The following is a 25,894-nucleotide window of genomic DNA, read 5'->3' on the forward strand; positions in this document are numbered from 1 at the left end:
TCGTTTTTTTTCTCGGATATATGCTCAATTTTACCAAATCGGATTTATTTATTTTTTTAACCAGATGGCGGATCGTTCGTCAGGCAATTTGTAAAATGTATGAAAAAACGCATTTTTTGAAGTGAAATATTTTGAGGTTGGCAACATTTCAGCGAATCGCCTTGTATGGGGCGGTTGTGGAGCGTGACTTGAAGTGTTGCCAGGTTTAGGATTTTTTTTCTTCGTTCATACTTTTTTTGGAACTTTCCATTCAAAAATGTAAAAAGTAGAAGGAGAAACATTTTTCATGAAAATATTTTACATGGGTATTTGTCAGGGGGGTCGTAATGACATTTGACCATTTTCATCCAAATTAACTGGCAACACTGGGAGTTAGATTTTTTTTTTCACTTTTTTGACATTTCGAGTACCCCAGCCTAAACTATTGGTGGGGGGTAGTAATAATGTATGAGATATTTTTTCGGTATATTATGGTGGTTATAGGAAAAATGGGAAACATACAAAATTCAAGATGGCGGCCCTCCTGCGATTTTCAACTTTTTTTTTATTCTGCGCGCCTATCTGAGATTGGTGTCATTTTCGACTAATTGTGGGACGACTGTTACGATAAAATTAGAAAAAAATGGAAAAACAAGATGGCCGCCGAGATATTTGACTTTGAAATCTTTCATTTTTCGAGGTGTGTTTGTGGGGTCGTAGCGCGGTGGTTTTATTAATATTTTTTCGATATTTTTGATTTATTGGCCGGATTGTATCCTCAATTTTATCATATGGCAATATTTTTTTTTTTAATCAGATGGCGCACCTTGTGTCAGCCATTTTGTAAAATGTACGAAAAAATGCATCTTTCGAAGTGAAATATTTTGAGGTTGGCAACATTTGAGCGAGTCGCTTTGTATCGGGCGGTCATGGAGCTCGACTCGAAGTGTTGCCAGGTAAAGTTTTTTTTTTCATCGTTCATACATTTTTTGGAACTTTTCATTCAAAAATGTAAAAAGTAGAAGGAGAAATATTTTTAATGAATTTTTTTCACAGGACTATTTTTTTTGGGTGCCGGTATGACATTTGACTATTTTCATCTTAATCAACTGGCAACACTGGGATACAGAATTTTTTTTCACGATTTTCACTTTTTGAGTACTTGGGCGGAAACCGTAGACAGAGCATATAAGTTATGTATGGGAGATATTTTTTATTTCAAATGGACCCTATGTAAAAAATCGAAAATCCAATGTTGCCATATACAAAAAAAATGTTTTCATACAAATGCATTTTCTACAGGATTATCGAAGATTTCAGGCTGTTGCCACCATTTGACGTCATTTTTTTGTACGAGACGCTTAATGGCACTTATAGACTGTACCAATGTGTAACGAAATATTTCAGTGTTGCCATACAAAAAATAAAAATTTTCATACATGTGCATTTTTGTATGTCACATTTCAAGCTGTTGTAAATTTTTGACAACGTTATAATGTATGACGTGTTTGTATGTACTAATAGACTGCACATTTTGGTAAAAAAATATTTTTGTGTTGCCATACAAAAAATATTAATTTTCATACATATATATTTTTGTACGTAATATTTCAAGCTGTTGTCTTGTATTGGTAACATTAGAATGTATGAGGCGTTTGTTGGTACTAATATTGTGCACATTTTGATTAAAAAATATCTTAGTGTTGCCATACAAAAAATAATAATTTTCATACATTTGTATTTTTGTATGTGGTGTTTCGGGCTGTTGTCTCCCTTTAAAGACCACCACCATCATGCCCAGCATCACTTAACGTCAGTTTTCTGTATGAGGCGTTTAATGGTACTTATAGACTGTACATATTGGTGGAAAAATATTTCAGTGTTGCCATACAAAAAATAATAATTTTCATACATGTGCATTTTTGTATGGCACATTTCAAGCTGTTGTAAATTTTTGACTACGTTATAATGTATCACGCGATTGTAGGTACTAATAGACTTCACATTTTGGTAACAAAATATTTAAGTGTTGCCATATAAAAAATAATAATTTTCATATATATGTATTTTTGTATGCAATATTTCAAGCTGTTGTCTTCTGTTGATATCATTAGAATGTATGAGGCGTTTGTAGGTACTAATATTCTGCACATTTTGATAAAAAAATATTTTAGTGTGGCCATACAAAAAATAGTAATTTTCATACATTTGTATTTTTGTATGTGGTGTTTCGTGCTGTTGTCTCCCTTTAAATACCACCACCACCAAGCCCAGCATCACTAAACGTCCGTTTTCTGTATGAGGCGTTTAATGGTAGTTATAGACTATAAATTGGTGGAAAATTATTTCAGTGTTGCCATATAAAAAATAATAATTTTCATACAAGTGTATTTTTGTATGTCATATTTCAAGCTGTTGTTTCCTTTTGATGTCATTCCAATGTATGAGGCGTATGTAGATACTAGAAGTATTAACATTTGGGTAAAATAATATTTCAGTGTTCCCGTACAAAAAAATATAATTTTCATACATATGCATTTTTGTATGTTATATATCAAGCTTTTGTATATTTTTGACAACCTTTCAATGTATGACGCGATTGTAGGTACTAATAGACTTCACATTTTGGTAACAAAATATTCAAGTGTTGCCATACAAGAAATAATAATTTTCATATATATGTATTTTTGTATGCAATATTTCAAGCTGTTGCCTTCTATTGATATCATTAGAATGTATGAGGCGTTTGTAGGTACTAATATTCTGCACATTTTGATAAAAAAATATTTTAGTGTTGTCATACAAGAAATAACAATTTTTATAAATAGTTATTTTTGTATGTAATATTTCAAGCTTTTGTCTCCTTATTATGTCTTTAAAATGTATGGCTTATAGACAAAAAAATCACGACCCAAATTCTTGGTATTTTGCAAATATTAACTCATATCTTTTCCAAACAGCCCCAATCAGAATTAATAAAACTTCAATATAGGGGAAAAAATGTAAAAAAATTTTGCACGCAAAACTAAAGAAGACAACCGTTCCGCGAGCTGCTTTAGCAGCGAGCGCACACAAGCGATACCTAGTTATTATTATATATATATAATCCTGAACTTACCACTGACTGACTGACATGCCGTTCTCCATGATGCCGGCGAGGAGCGACTTTGTTGTCTATGGCGGGTTTTCTCCTCTCCCCCCCGAGGCAAAGGGAAAAATATGAGATGCCATAGATTCAAGATGGCGGCCGATTTAAAAATTTTAACTTTTTTATTTATTGACTTTATGCTGATGTTTGTTTCTTTTTCGAATAATATTCAGGTGGGTATTACGATGAAATTGGAAAAAAATGAAAAACCAAGATGGCCGCCGAGATATTTGAGTTTGAAATTTTTCAATTTTCGAGGTGTTTTTGGGAGGTCGTATCTCTTGGGATTTTTAACATTTTGTTGCCATTTTTTAAAATTTTCTCGGATATATCCTCAATTTTGCCAAATTGGATTTATTTTTTTTTTCAACAAGATGGCGGGTCGTCTGTTAGGCGATTTGTAAAATGTACGAAAAAACGGATTTTTTGAAGTGAAATATTCGGAGGTTGGCAACATTTGAGCGATTTGGTTTGTTCGGGGCGGTCGTGGGGCTCGGTCCGAAGTGTTGCCAGGTTTGAGTATTTTTCTCCCCACTCTTACAATTTTTCAAACTTTTCATTCAAAAATATGAAAAGTAGAAGGAGAAATATTTTTGATGAAAATTTTTCACTGGAATATTTTTTTTGGCTGTCGTAATGACATTTGACCATTTTCGTCGATGTCGACTGGCAACACTGGCCGAAGGAATTTTTTTTCAGTTTTACGAAAAATCGACTTCCTCGACCTGAAGGAGTGGTGGGGGGTGGGTTTGATGTATGAGTGGAATTTTTTATTTGCCTCCGTGTCTATGGGAAAAATCTGAAACTTTCAAAATTCAAGATGGCGGCCGAGCTGGATTGGGCAACTTTTTTTTTTATTTTGCACCTATCCAAGATCGGTATCGTTTCCGGCTAACTTGAGGGCGACTGATACGATGAAATTAGAAAAAGTTGAAAAAACAAGATGGCCGCCGAGATACTTGAGTTTGAAATTTTTCATTTTTCGAGGTGTGTTCGCGGGGTGGCACTGATGTGTTTTTTTAAATATTTTTTTGATTTTTTTCGTTTTTTTTCTCGGATATATGCTCATTTTAACCAAATCGGATTTATTTATTTTTTTAACCAGATGGCGGATCGTTCGTCAGGCACTTTGTAAAATGTATGAAAAAACGCATTTTTTGAAGTGAAATATTTTGAGGTTGGCAACATTTCAGCGAATCGCCTTGTATGGGGCGGTTGTGGAGCGTGACTTGAAGTGTTGCCAGGTTTAGGATTTTTTTTCTTCGTTCATACTTTTTTTGGAACTTTCCATTCAAAAATGTAAAAAGTAGAAGGAGAAACATTTTTAATGAAAATATTTTACATGGGTATTTGTCAGGGGGGTCGTAATGACATTTGACCATTTTCATCCAAATTAACTGGCAACACTGGGAGCTAGATTTTTTTTTTCACTTTTTTGACATTTCGAGTAGCCCAACCTAAACTATTGGTGGGGGGTAGTAATAATGTATGAGATATTTTTTCGGTATATTATGGTGGTTATAGGAAAAATGGGAAACATACAAAATTCAAGATGGCGGCCCTCCTGCGATTTTCAACTTTTTTTTTATTCTGCGCGCCTACCTGAGATTGGTGTCATTTTCGGCTAATTGTGGGGCGACTGTTACGATAAAATTAGAAAAAATTGGAAAAACAAGATGGCCGCCGAGATATTTGACTTTGAAATCTTTCATTTTTCGAGGTGTGTTTGTGGGGTCGTAGCGCGGTGGTTTTATTAATATTTTTTCGATATTTTTGATTTATTGGCCGGAGTGTATCCTCAATTTTATCATATGGCAATATTATTTTTTTTAAACCAGATGGCGCACCTTGTGTCAGCCATTTTGTAAAATGTACGAAAAAATGCATTTTTCGAAATGAAATATTTTGAGGTTGGCAACATTTGAGCGAGTCGCTTTATATCGGGCGGTCATGGAGCTCGACTCGAAGTGCTGCCAGGTAAAGTTTTTTTTTTCATCGTTCATACATTTTTTGGAACTTTTCATTCAAAAATGTAAAAAGTAGAAGGAGAAATATTTTTAATGAATTTTTTTCACAGGACTATTTTTTTTGGGTGCCGTAATGACATTTGATCATTTTCATCTTAATCAACTGGCAACACTGGGATACAGATTTTTTTTTCATGATTTTCACTTTTTGAGTACTTGGGCGGAAACCGTAGACAGAGCATATAAGTTATGTATGGGAGATATTTTTTATTTCAAATGGACCCTATGTAAAAAATCGAAAATCCAATGTTGCCATATACAAAAAAAATGTTTTCATACAAATGCATTTTCTACAGCATTATCGAAGATTTCAGGCTGTTGCCACCATTTGACGTCATTTTTTTGTACGAGACGCTTAATGACACTTATAGACTGTACCAATGTGTAAAAAAATATTTCAGTGTTGCCATACAAAAAATAAAAAATTTCATACATGTGCATTTTTGTATGTCACATTTCAAGCTGTTGTAAATTTTTGACAACGTTATAATGTATGACGTGTTTGTATGTACTAATAGACTGCACATTTTGGTAAAAAAATATTTTTGTGTTGCCATACAAAAAATATTAATTTTCATACATATATATTTTTGTACGTAATATTTCAAGCTGTTGTCTTGTATTGGTAACATTAGAATGTATGAGGCGTTTGTTGGTACTAATATTGTGCACATTTTGATTAAAAAATATCTTAGTGCTGCCATACAAAAAATAATAATTTTCATACATTTGTATTTTTGTATGTGGTGTTTCGGGCTGTTGTCTCCCTTTAAAGATCACCACCATCATGCCCAGCATCACTTAACGTCAGTTTTCTGTATGAGGCGTTTAATGGTACTTATAGACTGTACATATTGGTGGAAAAATATTTCAGTGTTGCCATACAAAAAATAATAATTTTCATACATGTGCATTTTTGTATGGCACATTTCAAGCTGTTGTTTCCTTTTGATGTCATTCCAATGTATGAGGCGTTTTAAATATCCATTTAAAATCGTATAAGATTGTTAATTCTTCATTAATTAGGATTAAGCGAATTACTGATACAAACAATAGAAATGTTCTTCAAAACTGATGAAAACTTTAAACACCCTGTATAGTATTTTGCGGTTATGCCGCGGATTAATGTGCCCATATAACCTAATTCCGACTTATATACATCGGAATAGCGTTTCATAACTAAAAATCACGTTTCCAAATTCCGATTATTAAATAATAAAAGACTTTTACACAATTTAGAGACAGAAAGATGCTTTATTAAAATATGTACATAATAATATACAATACTTGTTCAATACTACATCCATATCTGGATGAACTTCATTTTCTCTCCTTAGTTGTGCCATAGAAGAAATTAGGAAAGTACATAGATAGGTCATCTTTGATATTATATAATTAGGTAATGCAGTACAATGCAGTACCACGGAAAATGATTTCGATATTAATTGAGTATTAAATTTGTCAAATTCAAAGCAAGACGTGCTTATTTATTACAACAGCTACAAAAATTGAAATTAAAAACAAGTCTATGAAATTGCTATTCCGTGGTATACCTCGGTTTAAGGGACAGCCCAAAATATTTGGCACCTAATGCCGCTGTATTTTTAAACTTATTTTTACTCTTATCTGTTAAGAAATGGGCACAATATTTAAATGTTATCGATTCCATATATAATCAATATAATGTTTTCATCGAAACACTATCACACACATGCAAATTTATTGAAATAATCACTATTTGAGAAATCGTGACGTTCACGTGCAAAAGACCCAAAATGTATGAAGCATACGTTTAATGGAGGCACTAATGCAAAACTATGCGATTATTTAAAAAACCTTACACATAATACTATTACGATAGCCATATGACATTAGAGCGATAAATTATCTATTAAATAACATACCTTTTATTAAAAATGAGTTGGTAAATAATTTATAAAAGCCGTTTTTGTAAATACCACGGAATATAGTGCCAATTTCAAAACCCCTCGGCATTAGGTGACTTTACCTTAGTTATTTTTGTATGTAATATTTCAAGCTTTTGTCTCCTTATTATGTCTTTAAAATGTATGGCCTATAGACAAAAAAATGACGACCATTCTTGGTATTTCGCAAATATTAACTCATATCTTTTCCAAACAGCCCCAAACAGAATGAATAAAACTTCAATATAGGGGAAAAAATGTAAAAAAATTTTGCACGCAAAACTAAAGAAGACAACCGTTTCGCGAGCTGCTTTAGCAGCGAGCGCACACAAGCGATACCTAGTTTAACTATAATCTTACGTCATTTCTTTAACAAATCTGTAAATGAAAATCGAAGATAATAACGATACATTTGTTACTATAGTATTTTTTTATGTAAAAAAATACGAACACAAAATACAATTATGTAAGTAGGTACATTATTGACTGTCATAATAAATTATGTAACTCTTCGTAAGTAAAGTAAAAAACATTAAAGCTTTATGAAAAGCTAAACTCAGTCCACGAAGATATTTCTTTAAAACAGAAGGAATAATGGAGCAGAGATGTTTTTTTATTTAATTTTTTTCCCGACCGACAGAGTAAGCTTTGTAAAGTCGTTGTGAAAAATATAGCCCGTAAAAGGAAATTAAATATTAAAAGACCATCACAGCAAAGATTTCGTAAGTATTAAACTGAGGCTCTTACCTACGGGCAGGGTTTCCCCTCGCTTGCGCACAGGGGACAAGAAACAGGCCCGGAGGACCGTGTCAACACGTAATAACGAATTTAATAAAACAGGAATTTCTCTGCGCTACTATTTCCAAGAAAGCAGGTAATAATACTTTTAGAATATGCTTGAATAACTACACCAACCTTTGTTCCAAACGTAAGTACTTGCGCTTCCTTGAAGCTCGCTTTTTAATTTTATTACAATTTGGTCCTTTCTTGTCTACGTCATAACTTAGTCTTTATTTTAACAATCTGTATTAAAATTATGGAATTTTATGAAACGGCATCTCCGAGTTATCTAAGATTTAATGATTGCAAAGTGTTCTCGGAAGGAAATACCTATGATATTATAGTTGATAGAACTAGCTGTACTTGTGTGCAGTGGTCTTAGCATCTATTTGTGCATTATTATAGCAATGCTGGTTTACGTATATACCTAGACCTCAGTAGCGATAAAGTCATCTTAATATTTATGACCAAACGAAATCCCTCACATGTATCTCATATTTGATTTAATCGTTTTGTGGGCAACTATCATTCCGTACTTATTTATGTATATCCTGTCTTTATTCTTACAATTTGTATTCAAATATGGTGATTAAATGAAACGGTTGGCATCTCCAAATTATCTGAGATAAAATAACTACAAAATGAAATAGGTCTGATAAACTTGATAGAACTCACTGTACTTTAATACCAATTTCTGAATTATATCATCAGTGGTATCAGTGGAACAATAGTGCAAAGTAGAGACACACTTAACGGTCAAACCAACTTACTATTTAATAATTGTCAATACAAAATACTAACATTTATCATTAATCCTTTACTGTTATTTTTGCAAATAAATACTATAGCAAAGTGATAAAAGCATCATATTAGCTTAATGGATGACTTAACAAATCTTTCAAAACATTACCTATAATATTCGACTCACCAGCACATATTTTCAATTTAAAAGTGGAAAATATTGTTTACTGCTAAAATATGTAAGTGCATAATTAAAAAGAAGAGGGATCTTTTTTAGCTTCCACTCTTTAGAGTTTAAGATTGCACTGCATTTTACTTGACTTTCATAGCCTGTTTATACTATTTACATTAGAGTTGCATAGCTGCTTACTACAACCCGTTTGTTCAAACAATAAACATATAACGGACTATATAGCCCGGAGAGAGAATTCTCTGCGGTTTGACGGCGGACCACGCCGTATCGTTTATGCTTCAAAGCAGCATTCCTGTCTGAAATGTGTGGTGAAGCACAAACTTATATGAGGTATTCCAATTTAATCCTTACATCGGACACCTGTTCATTTGGGTTTGTAAAAGACGCCCACGAATGGTAATGACCACTTAATATCATGTACACGTCATGTTGTGTTGTTAATTCTGTACAAAAAATAGTTTTTCACTGTATCTGATACCTACTCATACTACATATGTGATTATAACAGTTAATTGAATCTAGTGTGCGAATCAAGCATGTATGAATAGGTAATTGAAGCGTAACAAATATGTCAAGTACGTCATCTACATACCCAGTTAGACACATGCTTACAACTACACGCTTTTCCACTAAGATGAATGCAAGTAAATATAAAAAGCTTTTGTGTGTCGCCCAAGGACTAATTTGCGTGGAGAAACCTATTCCCTGAAAGGTGAATCCAATTAAAATTGTTTATGGTATGAAAAATCCTGCTACTGTTTTCATTCGTGCATTGCCGAGTCAAGTGCTCTAATGCCGGTCCTTGGTCCATTCATTAATTTTATCACAGCCACGTCTGTTTACGAGCTCACCGGCTTTACTGCGAATGCACTGCGTCTTTCTTTACCCTACTACTTCACGTCGTGGACATCAAAATTTAACACTCCGGTATAAAACTAAGTGGAATTATTCAGAAAGTCAACTAATTCAACGCCGCTCCTGACTCGCAAATGAGAAATATGAATTTTATTGTATCATTCACCATTTTTTTTGTGTGTCCTTCCTGGGTTAGTCACTTAATTACTATGCTTGACTTTCTTTTAGAACACACATAATGTAGTATATTAGATCCTTCTAATGAGAATATATAACGAGTATATAACGTTTTTCTGAAACTACAACTAACTAAAAGAACAGCATAAAATCCTTTGATAAATTTATTTTACTTTACATATTGAGTACCTACTTTAAAAATATTAAAGGTTTCACGTTTAATAAGGATCCGTAACTTAAAAAATTGGCTCTGTCTCGTCAAAGGGGAAATCCTTTGTGATACAGAATAGGATTGTGCCCAAGTTTCTCTACGCTCAAGGCTAAGTCCGGAACAAGATCTTGTAACGTTAGTCGACTCTATATTTATGTACTATGGCTGGGAGGCTACATTGTGATATCGCATTTTCTCTCGTAAGTAAACAGACGATCTTTACTTACTTTCGGTTAACAGAAAAGTAATTTGGTATAAATAAAACCTACTTTGGTGTAAATAAAAATTACAGGACAAAACGGGCAAAACTACATACGTTTATCACCGCGTACCTACGGCAAATTATGATATTTTTTATATGTTTATTTCATCATATTAGTTTTTCATCTCCCTTTTTAGATATTAATGTAGTAGGATTTAGTTTTTAATATAATTTTATAATACCACTAGTGGTGCCCGTGGCTTCGCCCGCATTTTAAAGAAATAATATGACATACATAAAAAAAAATTGTACCTGCATTGGAATGACATTGATGCCATCTGTCGAAAATTGGTCTTACCAACTCTCAAACCCTCGTGGTCTCTTGGACAACAGCTTTGCTAAAGATCATCACTTGATCAAATGCATAGTTTCCAATTCTATAACTACTTACGATTTAAAAATTAATTAAAAAAACCTTTTCCCACGGACTAAATTGTGAATCTAAATCATTCTCAAGTCCCCTTGAACACACACAACAAATTTCATCAAAATCAGTCCAGTCGTTTAGGAGGAGTTCAGTGACATAAGAAATATATATATAAAGATTTGTATTCTTCGTAATGTAATGTAATTAATTAAATTTATAAGAGTTACGAGTAAATAACTCACTTACATCTATAAGAATTTAGTTAAATTCCATTATCTGGTTAGATAGAGTTACACGTCCATAGTGTCGTTTCATATTATTGAACGACCATATTAAAGGGGCAGGGATCCCATTCCGTCGTGTAGCAAACATCCTCCAGCGAATGGCGCTGACTCGGCACTTGATGCCGATAGCCTCGCATGTAACAACAGATGTGTTTTATTGCCACTGCCACCACTCCCGACCCTTCTACTCGCATTATTCGTATTATTAGCCTAGCATTTGCCGTCTTCTTCCCGTTATCAAACCCGGAGGTAATTCCGTGGAGTGTGCAGGTATGCTCCATAAGCATAAATAATTTCCCTTTATTTGCTTTTCACGTGTACACTCGGCAAGGAAAATATTAACATACCAAAGGACGGTGTGAGGAAAATAAAACAAATAGTATAAGAGCGCAAAGCTGACAAAAAATACCGCGCGAGTTCGTGAATACATTACATTCATTACATATCGTTACATTTTAATGATTTTCGAAATCAGTAGCATTACACCTTTGATATTAATTGTTAGTAAACATTTTATAGCATAACACATTATGCAATTCAGAGACTTCAAAGTGATATTTATTACGCGGCGGCAGTGCGTAAAATTTTCACGCTGAATAAATAATTTGGATACTGTGTATCCATTGACTGTTTTGATGGAAACCACATCACTAAATACAGCTGCTGATAATTTTATATGTGCGGTAATTAAATTTATTTTCAAATACAAGTTAGTGGTTGGATTTCATTGCAATCCATACATGTGCGTAAATACTCGTAAATGCTTTGATTTCGAAATAACTGTTTTCATTTTCGACTCTGAAGTACTGGAATTTTAATCCCAGGACGCGGCTTTGATTTTCAGTAGCAACAATAATTAATACTGTGCTTACTGTAGTATTATCCACTTTTCGATAAAATCTATAAACATATTTGTTGTATCCAATAATAAATAAATAACGTAAAGAATTAATTGCGGGAACTCAACACTTGGCTAGTTCATTTGGTTTGTTATTGTTATTAAATAGGGCAAGTATACTTTTTATACAAACGTAAATCGTAAAACAATTGTTTAACGTTTGCCCTAAAAACATTTAGTTTTTCATGTTAAAAATAAGCACGTTAAAAATTTCCCGAAAGACGTCCTTAGGTATTCGACACGCACCTAGCACCGGCGAGCGAGTTAACCCGGTTTTTAAATGGTACACCGCAAATTATCTTTACGAAACTCTTGTAATTAAAATCTTGGTTCTCACTTCGCTCGCATTTTAACTTGAACAAGTTTTAGTGTCGGTTTCACAGGATTAACGGTGAATAAAAAATTCACGCAGGTACGGGAGTTAACTTCAGCGGTGTTAAAATAATCTCGCTGCTAAGTATTCATTATAATTCTCCGGCATTACTACGCCGAGTTTATGGAAAGCTCAACCTTTACTCACTCGTTTTATAAATATTTTCTTGCCCTAACTGTTATCTCAATAAACTAAAACTTTCACTTAGCAACAGAATTCTCGCTTAAGTGCTCGAAAATTCGAGGAATAACAAGAATTTACATTGTAATAGTACCCTTGTTCTCGTTTGAAATATCTCATGTCCATTTTGTATAAACCAACTCGCTGAAAGTAAAATAATTATGAGAGAAATATGAATTATTTTTGAAACGCAAATGCTGGTATTTTTACTTTACTAAACATTTGAATTTCGTTTGAAGTTTGTTAAAATGAGCAACGTTTTAATACTTTTGCATATTATTTTTATACTGAAATATACGTAATACGAAACATAATGATGTGCCCGTGCTGTGGTCGCAAACATCAATAAAAATGTTTAAGTGTAATTTCTACCTTGATTGACAAGCAGAGCTTAACAACTATCACTGTTGTGCACCGACGTTTCTCGCACGTTAAAATCAATCATCTTCACCTCTCTTACTCTATCTTTGAATCTCTAGAGTCAAAACAGTCAACAAAAGAAAAACCATACGCTACCAGTGCATGAGTTATCGAACCGCCAGACGAAGTTATACGGTGAAGTCGAATAGAGTTTCAACTGAAAAGTTACAGTATTTGCGAAGCGAGTTACATGTTGCGAATTTTCAAAAATTAATCGTGCTGTTAAAAATTTTTACAGCCTACATATATGAATATTGATCGAAATCCAAACCATCATAATATGGCTATAAAATATTTATAATATTGACGTGTTTTATTCAAATAGGAAAGAAATCTATAAATAGTTGATATGATATATGTATGTATAGTCCGCGCTAAACTGCTAGTACGCTCTGAAGTTGATGCGAGCAGGTGTAGTCATACAACATGCTATGGCAACGCGATCCATTTCTACTACTACTACTGGAGCGGACTAGCAGTTTTACGAGGAGAACTTTTAAAATATATAAAAGTTCCAAGAGTATATATCTATAGTTAAATAACTTATAAGGTCTACACCTCTTAAATTACACACATACTTCTCCACAACTATGAGTACTAGTCAGGCTATGTAGAAAATGTCAGTCTCAGTCTAAAAACGTCAGTACACCTCAATTAAGTTTCGAATACTTTGTCTTGTTACCTCGTAATCTCTTCCAATAACTTGCAAGGATCTGCTGCGTAGAATTTAACTCCGAAGTAGAAGGTGTGGGGATCAGAGCCTCGGAGTTGTCGCCGCAGCCTCTTACCAGCATCCAGCCAATGCTAATAAAATATAAAAAAAACAATATGTTAAAAATTGCGTTCAATGAAAGCATAAAATATAAAAAAATCAATATGTTAAAAATTGCGTTGAATGAAAACATAGAATATAAAAAAATCAATATGTTAAAAATTGCGTTCAGCACAAAACATTTTCATTCTAGATTTTTTAGACATAGCGGCCAAAACTATAATATGCGATATATGTGAATATCCACACCACAAACAAAAACCTTTTATTTTCCATCGCGGACCGAATTTACTCTGGCACAGTAGAGGTAGAAATGTTTGTGTGGCAAGAATATTGTTGTTTTTGATATAGGTGTGAATGTGCAATCGCAATATTTTGTGTGAAGAATGTATAAAACCTGAGATAGATAGTAAATGTAGCAAGTCATCTGCGATCTACTTAAAGATGTTACATACTGAGGTAGTTTTAATCAATGTTTGTTATGAGTGCCGATACCCTTATATTCAAATCATATTTAAGGTTTAATTTTTGTAAGGTTCTTATGGTGTTACGAGTTACGAGTATACTGTCTGTAGGTGCCACACCCACTAATCATCTTAAAAAAATAACTGCCGAACTTGTACTTTGCAATTGTTATAATATGAAGTTTAATAAAAATATTTAACTTACAGTTTGGTTGTCTTGATCGACATAGCGTAAGCCGAAGTAGGCCGTTTCCAATAAGTCTAGGTGCCTGAACACCACGTCGAGCAACGCCTGGCCCGTGCTGTTATCCTGGTAAAATTAAAGAATATTAATTACAACCATTTTCAATACCTACGAATAATTATTGTACAGTCAATAACAAAGTATTTTTTAAAGATTTTGTTAACAGTACATGACAGTTCATACATGACTCATAAATTAATATGTTGTCTGTTTGTGGTTTCACCACTTTTTTATAACTCACATTTTAATCTCATATAGCTCATCTCGCAATATTAAAACATAGAATTTCTGGTTGTCAATGGGCTGTTTGTACGGAAGGATATTTAAATTTTAATCAATCTATTTAAACTAGATTTCCATAAAAAGTTTAGTATAACGGAACCTGTAACGGGATAGATAAAGGTAGAACCGCAACGGAAAGGTTACATGGTTTCTCAAAATCTTAACAAAACAACTCGATTCTAAGTATTTACGTCTGAGTTCTTTCAAAGAAATATTTGTGAAAAGGCAGCTGAACAAGTCTTAACAGTTGTTTACAAAACAAGCAATATTTAATTAATAGGTATAGCGTTAATAAAGTTCCGATCAGATACTCACACTCAACGACTGGAGGTATAGTCAGCGCCAAACTGCTAGTCCACTCTGAGGTTGTTGCGACCAGGTGTTGTCATACAATTTACTACAGCAACGCGATTCATTTCTATATTCAGAGCTTACTAGTAGTTTTACGCCGACTATAGTTAAAATCAATAAGCCAGTACCCAAAAGTGAATAAAAGTTGAGCTACCAATTTACGCAGCGATGTTGCGAATGTAATTTGTGAAGGGTCGGAACCCCAAACAGTGACGTGAAGAAAAAAGGAACAGTGGGGAGAGTTAGATGTGCCCGTAGTTCCTGTCAACATAGGTACCACACCCTAGAGATTCATTGCCTGCATACATCCACATGACTACGTTTTGTTCACATACTAACTTCAGTAGCACTACCATGAGTTTACAAAAGTATTATTCGCTAACGACTGCGTAAAATAAATGTATGAAAAATTGTACAGCGCCTCTGGTGGTTACTCGTAGAACTAAAATCCGTAGTGGCGTAACTCGATACGTAAAAAACCTATCGAAATCAAATCGCTAGCGAATGCCATTATGATCTATTGCCATACAAATTCGGTCCCATGAGTCATTAATTTGACAGACGTTGTCAAGAAATACCGTAATTGTTATTCACTAGCAAAATGACAATAGTTTTCTATTTACAATTTCTATAGTGGCGTTTCTATGCCAACTCATGGTAGTGCTACTGATTTTGTTACGTTTACTTTACAAATACGTTTATCAATTTTCAACTAAGCTAACATTTTGTTACCTATTACCAATAACATAAATCTTAATTGTAGGTACCTAAATGGGTAATTGGTATCAGAAACGTAACAGCCAATTGACAATTATTTGACCTATTACATACCCGCAGTATAACTATAAGGGGAGGAACATACGACAGCTCACGCTACGGCGATCGTCGGTGACGGCTGGCGACAGTCTGTGACAGTCGGCGACAGTTGTCGACTGTAACCACTTTACATCGGCAACTGACGATGACGATCGGTCGCAAAACAACGATCGTTTTTAACCGATAACCGAGTCGGCGCTCATATTGGACACGCTGTTTACGCCGGTATCCAACGAAATATATTGAGCGCCGACTTTAGAACTATGTACTAAACCAACACTTATTTGATTTATTTTTTTACTTTGTAGTGACCATAGATTAGTAAAGATACTTCGCCGCCTTGAAATTGAATGAAGTCACAAACGGCTTATTATTAAGTTCTTTTTTTGAATTATTGACAAATAAAAACATTTTTAGAAATAAAATTACGAATAAATAACTAATACTGCGTAATTTACATAATAAATAAATAATTGTTTCAAATATTTTAGGGACATTTTAGCACGGAGACGTGGCAAAACTTTTTTACGCAACTATTTCAATTCCCAAAACTGGGTACATTTTCTTGTTAGGAGTGAGTAATCTTTACTAATCTATGGTAGTGACATAGAAGTCGGTTTTATATTTTTGTAATTTTATTTTACGATGATCACCGTCGATCGTTGGCAACTCTTATAAAGGCGCTCGTATATTAGAGCCATTAATATATTTACACATAAACTAACGCATTACCTATACAAGTAAATCATAAATGTTTGTATAAGCCCCTGAAACACAAACTTATGCGCATTACGCATTCTGATAATTACTGAGAGCTTGTTCACGATGTCGTGGCTTTAGTTTATTACGCTCTGTATACAAATCTATGATATTAATCAAGTAGTGACATAAGCATACATTACTAAAATTAATACAGATTAATAATGGTAATGCTTTGTGCCGTTGTTTTAATCAGAGAAAAATATAATGATTTTTACTACATAACTTAATTTAAGTAGAGTGTATGCATTTTTCTATATGATTTTATACAGCGTGATTAATTAATGAATAGTATTTTACAAATTTCTATTTTTTACTATATAAATGCCATATATTACCATAAGTAGGTAAGTGTAATTCAGAAACCAACCAAATTAACTTATATATTATAACAGGTTTTGGGTGTCGTCAAAATTGATTAAGCTGTTACCAAGAATAGCTTCTGAATTTTGATCTATTTAGAATAAAAAAAATTAAAAATGAGTTTCTATGTTTTAGTGTCGTGTCAGTAAGTAAAAGATACAGTTATATCGAAATCGTGGATAGACGTTTTATTTTTACAGTTATCGCATGATTAACATTTAAAATGGTATTGACCAGTTATAAATATTCAATAGCTTACTAATTTTAAAATAAGAATCGAAAAAGAAAAAAGAAAGCAGACGGTTAAGAATGCGAATCAAACTCCCACGATATCCTCAATTCTCCAATTAGCGTTCTCAAGCCTGGCTTTCCACAATTAGACTGATTCGCACGCAATGAAGCAAGGACCAGTAAGACCAGTAGTTGATGAGGTATTGGCACTATAATGAAGGGCTACGGTAGCGATCGACTCACGCGCAGCACGAAGGCTTAACAGTCCACACACTGTAATGTGTCTGCGTGTTTGAGAGTCAATTTCGACAGAAAATAACACAATGATGCATGTGATTTTCAACTGAAACAACAAAATCATGCCAAAATAGTTTTTTTTTGAGTCAATTAAATATTTTTATTCTACTGTTCTAAACTATTATTGAGTATTAAACAGCCCGGCTGTGGGACAGTAATGGGTTGATGATGATGATGATGAACAGTATCGTAACGGTATGATGTTCACATTATATTACGCTTTCCAATTTAAAATAGAAGCTATTTCCTTAAATTTGTGTTGACATAATCCTCGACTTGTATTAATCCAACGTTAATTACGTTAGATTTGTGTTTCAGCTACATGACGGTATTCGACGGCTTAATTAATTCTTAAGACAGGTATAAGCTACTTAACATCAATAGGTGGCTTAAAGTGCCCGTGGGAAATGGTAGCGGTTACGGAAGAACTCGCTTATATATAAGCTGGTAATGAAGTACGATAGTCTGTACTTATGTTCATGAAAAGGTACTTACTAAAAGATGCAAACTTAGATTTTTACCCGTAGTTCCGCAATTATGTCAAATAGGATTTTAAAGTGAACGTACTAGACGCATACAATATTATTAATATATGAATCATAGATTGGTATATTAATATATAAATAATAACTCCATAATATTTCATTCTTGAAATAATAATAAAAATTGAAATTAAAAAATGATGACCACATAATGTTTAAAAAGACATTCCTATTGTCTTAGCAGTATTCAAAATTTTAATTTTATAATATGGTTGAAAAGTATCTTTACACAAACTGTTCACATTTAAAGGTACCAAAAACATCGATTTTAGTTAATTCTGTAACCTTGTCCTTCATCGTACTTAATAGGTTGAAGCTGAATATTTTATGTTATGAACATTTTCTATACACAGCAGTAAAATATAGTGCCGTATGCTCATTGTGACATACGGGTGCATTATAGATTTCTTATATAATATTGAAGTAGCGAATAAGCACACAGATCATCTGATGGTAAGTCTTCACTGCCACTCATGGACATCAGTAACCAACATCACATAGAACAGTGATTCTACCTAAACCCAATAACAGATGAGTGATGCTATTTCTGAAATTTAATATGGTTGCTTCACATAAAAGTCAGCAGAATACAGAATATTATCCTCTGTTTCATAATACGATATTTAATAGTACGTAATGTACTTAAATATATATGTAATTAAAAGTTAATTCACATTATATTGTTTGCTTCGGAAGTATGTATCCCAAAACCTCAAACACCTAATACTGCTGCTACATTAATAATTTATTTATTCCGTAATTCATTAATTTTATACAAAGCAGCCTCTTCGGATAACCTTTTATGGCGAGATTATAGTTAATTAGATCCTTGATCACATCGCATTTAATGGAATATTAGGTCAGGCAAGAGGATAGATTCATAATATTCGTATTGGGGATTTGCTTGTTTTTAATTAATTTATTCAATGGCCGATTTAAAATAAATTTTGATTGCGGTCATGAAATTAATTCAGACCTAAATTAAAGCAATTAGTAGTAAATTTAATCATAACTTTTATTAATTTTAACTAGTATTCGCAGAGTGGACAAAATTTAACCATAATCGTTAATTTTACACTTTTTAATGATGATGCTAAATCTCGATAAATACAATACAAAACAAACGGTTTTAAACAATGAAGAAAAAGTATTTTGTAATATATTTGCCTCCTTATACTTTTATAAATATGTCAATAAATTCTATAGGTTCACATTTAAATGTTATATCAAATTAATATTTACTTAAATATCGAACACTTCACTTGTTCTTGCACAAAAAACAAACAAAACAGTCATGCAAAACGGCTCTCGCGAACTCAAGGAGTAAAATATTCAAGCATGGTGTCTTCAGGTACACGCATAATGTTACCATGACGTTACATTCGCTCGGAGCCTCCGAGTTTGTGGGAAAATTGTGAAACAGTTCGTCGGGCTGAATAATAAATGATTTAATAACAGTGCACGTTTGCTCCCAGCAGAGTGCGCTCAGCTCGAAAAATAACAAACGATTTCGGAACCTGACGGCAATCGATGTACTCGCAGCCAAACGTGGCTTATACAAGCGATTTGTTGTACCGAATGAAAGGATGTATCGTCACAAGATACTGTATTGGATTTATTTTCTATTTTCTTTATAATGAATAGCGAACGAGTTTGAGTAGAGCCCATCTGGTGTTTAATTGCGTCTCTAATAGGGCGGTTAAGTTCATTTTGAGGGGACTTTAGGTAGATTGGATAATACAAAGAGTGATAAAAGCTTTGTTCGAGAAAATTAAAAAATCCGGCACGAAGGGTAAAGTTTTTCATGGAAGCTAGTCTAGAATATAGTAGGTATATATTTGTGAAGGCCTTATTAGAATCGTGATACAATAACAGTGAAGCGTGACAGCAAAGTGAAATCACAAATGTAACAAACAATGCATAAAGCGCTGATCGGGATTTTTTCTACAGATTTTGTAATATCCATGAAGAAGAGAAGAAATTGATATCGCACAGTCAGCAACCGAGGTAGACGCCATTTAATACACGCGATTTGTGTCAGATCTCATACATGCAGGAAATATATTTGTAAAATGCTACCCTTGCGGTGGCCACTTTATTTCAAAATGTACTTTTCCCTTTGAACGTACCCTCCGTGTACTTTTCGGCAACAGTGACCACATTTGAACAAGTAGACTGCGTTACTTTGTATTTCATATTAAAACATTGAATGTCATTACATCGAGATATGTGATCACTTACTTGATCATCATTAATTACTCTAGGAAGTCTAGGAGAACTAAATTAAATAATTCAAGAATGGGTTGACTACCGCTTTCATTATAATAATATTGTTAAGTGTCGTTGTGTACTGATTATATAGGTGCAACTAAAATGACGGTGGTAAGGCAGATAAAAGACTCTTATTATATTTGGAATACTTACAAATATCCTTGGGTGGTAGTGACGTACGACTTACCATCCAGTATTACCTAATCCAATTAAAATAAAAAAAATACGTGTGGCACTCGGAGACTGCCGCGGTAAAGCTATTGCATAGCATTTTTTATGCTATGAAAACGCTCAGAAGGAATTCCAGAAATACAATATATTCTTCCATAATCATCAACATTTACGTTAATACATCTTTATCCACTATTTTATCATATCTCCATTATATAAGACATTGCAAATATCAGCTGACATTTCATAACTTCAAGCAAGACTGAACATTCTAAAATATAAAATAGAAAAGTATTTAATAAGTGACATAAAGTATTAACAACCAGCAATATAAATGGATCAATGCGATGTGCCTGTGACATTTGGCCGAATGTTACAGGTACATCGCATTTTTCATTAATAAATGCACTTTGTTTATTCATATTTAAAACACTTTGTACACAAATTATTTGTACCATAAATCATAATGGCGTTTTGATTTTGTGCTGTCAAGTCTGTCAGTTGTAATTGTACGTTTAAAAATAACAAACACTCTTTTACGTTATTTTATCAATCCAGAATTCAACATAGCTTATGTTGATAAAACATATTATTTGGATAATATGGTAATATAATTTTGAATTTTATAATGGGAATATAAAATATACTTCACGCAATTTTAAGATTTCTGCACGGATTATAAAAAAATGTGTATTACTGCCATCTGTGTTCAAGTTGACGAATCAAGGTTATCAAATAAAATAATAAGGAATGTACTCGTAAAATAATACTTTATTCAATTATATCCATATTTTTCTATTCACAGTCAACAACTCGGTTGCCTGGAGACTTGATATCCAACAGTCCTCCACCGCTATTTTCACTTACACCACCAGGGGCGCCGGCAGCATTTGGTCAAGGTGACGGCGCACCAGTATGCCATTTTCAGTTCTGACTTCATAATGGAGTCTACCTAATCTTCGGATGACGACTCCGAACTCCCATTTAACTCTTGGGTTGGTGTAACTGCGGACTTGTACCTTATCACCTTGTCCGAACTCCTGCGTTGGCGGTGCATTGTAATGTAATCTGGATAGTGGGGCGGATTTCTTAAATAAGGCATGCATATAGGTTCTTACCTCTCTGCCGAACATTAACTGATAAGGTGATAACTCTTTTGTATTAGGTGTACGTCTCAAGCGTGCCTTGACAGTTAACAGTTTATCAAATAAACTTCCGCTCTTGCTGATATAAAAGAATATTCAGGTATTAGCCGATTATTTTCTTTTTGTACATTCAAAAATTTAAATTTTAGCTCTGTATATATTTCTTCAAATTCGTACCTGTATTTTATTTCCTCTTCTAAATTTTCTTCTTCTGTAAGCCATTCAATTTTTTCTTGAATCGCGTAGAATTTGTTCAAATTTTCTTGTAAAGAATTCAGTCGTATATTTATTTCTTCAATGTCAATTTTTTCTATGAACCCGAAATGTAATTTTCGGTTCGTTTCATTAACCCACGTAATGTGGCTCGTATTTCCTTATTGTTTTTTAGTTCATTCGACATCTCGTCGCCAATATCAAATAAAATAATAAGGAATGTAAAATAATACTTTATTCAATTATATCCATATTTTTCTATTGACAGTCAACAACTCGGTTGCCTGGAGACTTGATAGTTGGATATCAAGTCTCCAGGCAACCGAGTTGTTGAAAGGTGTTACTTATTTTCGTTACGGAATTTCTCGATTCTCAAAGCTCAAAGCCGCGCTCAAAGCCCGCGATAAAAGCTATGCAATAGCTTAAAAATACGGGGACATACTTAATATAACAAAACTACTGCTAAGTGTTGCACACACCAAATTTGTTTTCTTGCATTAAAAAAAAGGATTCCATCTTCGATTTATCTTTAAAATACACAGACAAGAAATACAGAAATGTATATTGTATATGTTTAAAAATGCTTAATAGAATCTTTTATAGTAGAGTTTAGTGGCTTTGTTAAATTAATATAATATTAAAGGAATTCTCAACTCAGTAAAGAATTTTTATATTATGTAGGATAGTCACGTGTGTTTGTTCAGATAAAGTTATTTATAGTATTTGATGTATTCTTAGCATTACTGTTCAACGCCCTACTGTTCCAACGTAATGTTTTATGTATATAAAGCCTTTCGCAGTTGGAAGGCAAAAGAAGAGAAAAGTGATCGTATAATACATTTATTTTACTACATAGTTACAAGTCAAGGATTGAGTATATAAATAATTGCCTCAGACCTGTTCCACATATCACTACATTCATTATTTATTTAATTGCTTAATGAATTGCCAAACAGTAAACAAATTGCTACTTAGGAAAGGTAACATGCATTGTATTGAAAAGCCTTCTTCTCCTCTACGATTAAGAATTACCTTTATCATTGTATTCCCTATTCCCGTGAATAGAATAGTCTCATTATAAACACGAAAACGGCACGCCCCCGTTCGTTATCCTTGTTCCTTCTAGTATTAGTCTGACGATATCAAAGCGTCTGGTGACAAAGCGTCGACGCTGTGCACTCGAGCAACAGGCAATGAAGACGCCATCAATAAAGCACAGCGAGAAGTGCATCTACGCAGCAGACCGTGAAATACTGTCGACTCAATTACTGCCGTGACAATACACTACATAAGTACACAATCACCTACCAGCGCCCGACACTAGGCTCGCGTAAATTGCTGCGCAATTCCTTCCCTATTCTTTCGTTCCTTCTATTATTTGAAAGGAATAAAACTAAAGCGCCGAACAAAAAGAATTTTAACGTCTTGTGTCTAGTGAGTTAACAATTCTATATGTCATTTATTTTAGAAGTATACTATTTCGTCTGGTAAAAGTGATTACACTGCATTTTAGCATGGGATGTAACACATTATTTGTTTGTAAAAATTGTTTATAAACAAGAATAACTACAAAGAAGAACGGCTGCTCACGTCCGTATGTAAGTACAAACACGCATTTTAAACGTAAGCGTCAACGGCTATAAATCCAATCTGATAATTTACAAAGTATGCCTCAACGCAAAAAGTATGAACTGTACTGTAAAATCGCGTATTATGATACCCACGTACATTCTGTATTGTAAAAAGATTTAAGCTCCGCCAATTATGGCATACATCGCTTAGCAATTCCAAAAATCGCTTATAATGATCGTCCTTATTAGGGTCGTTACATTCCTTACTCATCCTTCCTCTGAACACATTATTTGCCAGGATGTTGTATTTCTTATTATTGAGTAGTAAAATGTCCATAATTATACAAAGAAATTAGACCTTTCATTTAAGATCGTTTTAGCATTTTATGTTATAGAAGTAACAGGGGATAAGCATTTCACCTGTTATTAAGTGGTCATAAAATTCTATTAACATAAGAAAATGAACTTAAACAATACTACCTCATTATAGAAAACACCGCAGTTGCAAAGAACTCAACTACTTTGTAACTTCAGGTTCTGCCACCATATATTTTGCCCTCGGAGGGTCAAATAATAAAAATGGCAGATTTATAGATGCTTGAATAAATACTTCACTTAAGATTAATTTAGTACTATAACAAATCTGGCCATAACTTGAGTTGATTTATTACCAAGGCAATTCGTTGTCTTTATTTATCTTTGCCTACTACTTCTTTATTAAATAACTCAATACAACTAAACAGTATATTTTAAAAACAACAATGACAATGTTTTAGTCTCAGCAGTATCTGGGCACCAATAAGAAACGGAGACGCAGTCATCGACACGAATAAATCTTGATGTATTAGTAATGTGGGAAGAGAAAAGTTGTCGATGGATCCGTTTGAGACAAATGTCCCTTTGTAGATAGGGAAACTGCGAGGAAAGGACAGCGATTTATCTAAAATAACCATACAATTTAGCGAAAATGTCGAACTCTCGTCGCTCCCACTTTACCCAAATTGGACGATTCTAGCCCAATATATCTTGAGAATTTGTTTGAAGAACAAGTTACGCATCGGATTATAGGCCAAACAAAAGCATTTTTGTTAGAGATTTTACCCTTGTTTACGGTTATGGCCGACTTATGTAAGTATATGACTTCGAATTCGTTTAAACGAACTTGCTTTTATGCGTTTAGTTTGTGCAAGTTTTAAGATAGAGAATACTATATGGCTATTGGCGTCGGGCTATCTTAGTAATAGGCGAATGTCAGAAAATTTATTTAAACTTCTAAAGTTGTTCCAGTTAAATTTAAGGCTTTATTATTTAAGAACTATTCGATACGGTAACTCCTAAATATAAAAGTTTTAATAATAGATTGCAACTAAATTTGATTCTATCAGATATTTTAGTAAGCAATTCTATAAATTTAAAAGTTTTAATTTTAACATTAATACGTCTGGGCAATTTTTAATTCTATTAATAGTTAAAGATATCTATTGATTAAAAATATTTTATCACTTTTCTCCTCGCCTGTAAATTGTAAGTCAATTTTATAACAATGAACGTGAGATCGATCAGCGAATAAGCCGATTAAATTGAATAGAATTTCAATTGAAACAAATTTTAACATTATTGAGGAGCTAGTAGCTGTGTGAAGTGTGAATGCAGCGATGTAGCGTAAGGACACGTGCGGAGCTCGCGTCGCCCGCGATCTACTCTTACATTCACCACGCGGCGACAATGCCAGCCAAATAGAATTTAATATTCATAGAGTCGACGTACGATTCACTGAATTCATCGCCCGCACCTTCGGCTTGAGTCCCGCATATAAAAGACCCAACTTTCTTGAGCCCCTGGGTGTACTTCAAATAATTCGCCTCGGAATGACTGCACTTCAAAAGTGAGGGATTGAAATGGAGAAAAATCCACGCGTTGTTTCATCACACTACAAAATTGAAAAATGTTAGCAGCGTCCGAGGGGACGCGTGCCGACGAGAACTCCGAAACGATATTTCCAATAGCCGTACTTATTTTTAATACACATTCCTTTCCATGGGTTTAGAATGTTTAGATCTAGATACACAACAGTATGTAAGCCAAATTATTTTCATTTCGGTTACTTTACAAATATTGACCGTCAAACCAGCTCATGAGTAATTTTATGTTTTATCGCCATGGCTCGAAGACCAACATTTATAAAAGAAGCTTGAATAATAGAGACATTAAAGTCTGATGAAGTGATGACTCAGGTTTCGCTCATCAAAAATCAAGGCGACCTTTCGATAACCTACATTGTTTAAAAAGTCCTCACTAATTTCAAACTCTAACAGAATTAGAGGGATACTTAGACCTCAAATCTTTTTCTGCAAAGCCGACAAATCTTTTGTATCTTATCGATTTACTTAGATTTTTATGATAATCTTTTCTTTTTCTTTTATTTTCAAAGCGTCAGTTTTATTGAAATATGACAATTTTGATGAAATACCTGCATCTCGTGCAACAGCTCCCGTTCATCAAGGAGCACTACACGGCAGGCCAGCGTCCGCGGAGCGGGACACAAGCACTCCATCATCTTGCTGCCGATACTCCGCAACTCC

The 25,894-nt window shown here is 33.6% G+C and overlaps 1 protein-coding gene across 5 annotated transcripts in view; it reads right to left on the reverse strand.

Moving 5' to 3' along the window:
* LOC140752839 (band 4.1-like protein 4) overlaps window positions 1-25,894 on the reverse strand; it is a 79,954-nt gene that overhangs the window by 36,115 nt on the left and 17,945 nt on the right. For all 5 annotated transcript variants that reach the window (XM_073087198.1, XM_073087211.1, XM_073087203.1 and 2 more), the window contains exons 2-4: window positions 25,783-25,893; window positions 14,262-14,366; window positions 13,503-13,624 (exon numbers count right to left, since the gene is read on the reverse strand). In XM_073087198.1, the coding sequence (XP_072943299.1) occupies window positions 13,503-13,624; window positions 14,262-14,366; window positions 25,783-25,869 (314 nt within the window). In that variant the 5' untranslated portion in view covers window positions 25,870-25,893. The remainder of the gene's footprint in view (window positions 1-13,502; window positions 13,625-14,261; window positions 14,367-25,782; window position 25,894) is intronic.

The sequence above is a fragment of the Epargyreus clarus genome, unplaced genomic scaffold, assembly GCF_041222505.1.
Source record: "Epargyreus clarus isolate Ecla_fem2 unplaced genomic scaffold, WU_Ecla_fem_2.2 ptg000003l, whole genome shotgun sequence".
In the NCBI taxonomy this organism is placed as follows: domain Eukaryota; kingdom Metazoa; phylum Arthropoda; class Insecta; order Lepidoptera; family Hesperiidae; genus Epargyreus; species Epargyreus clarus.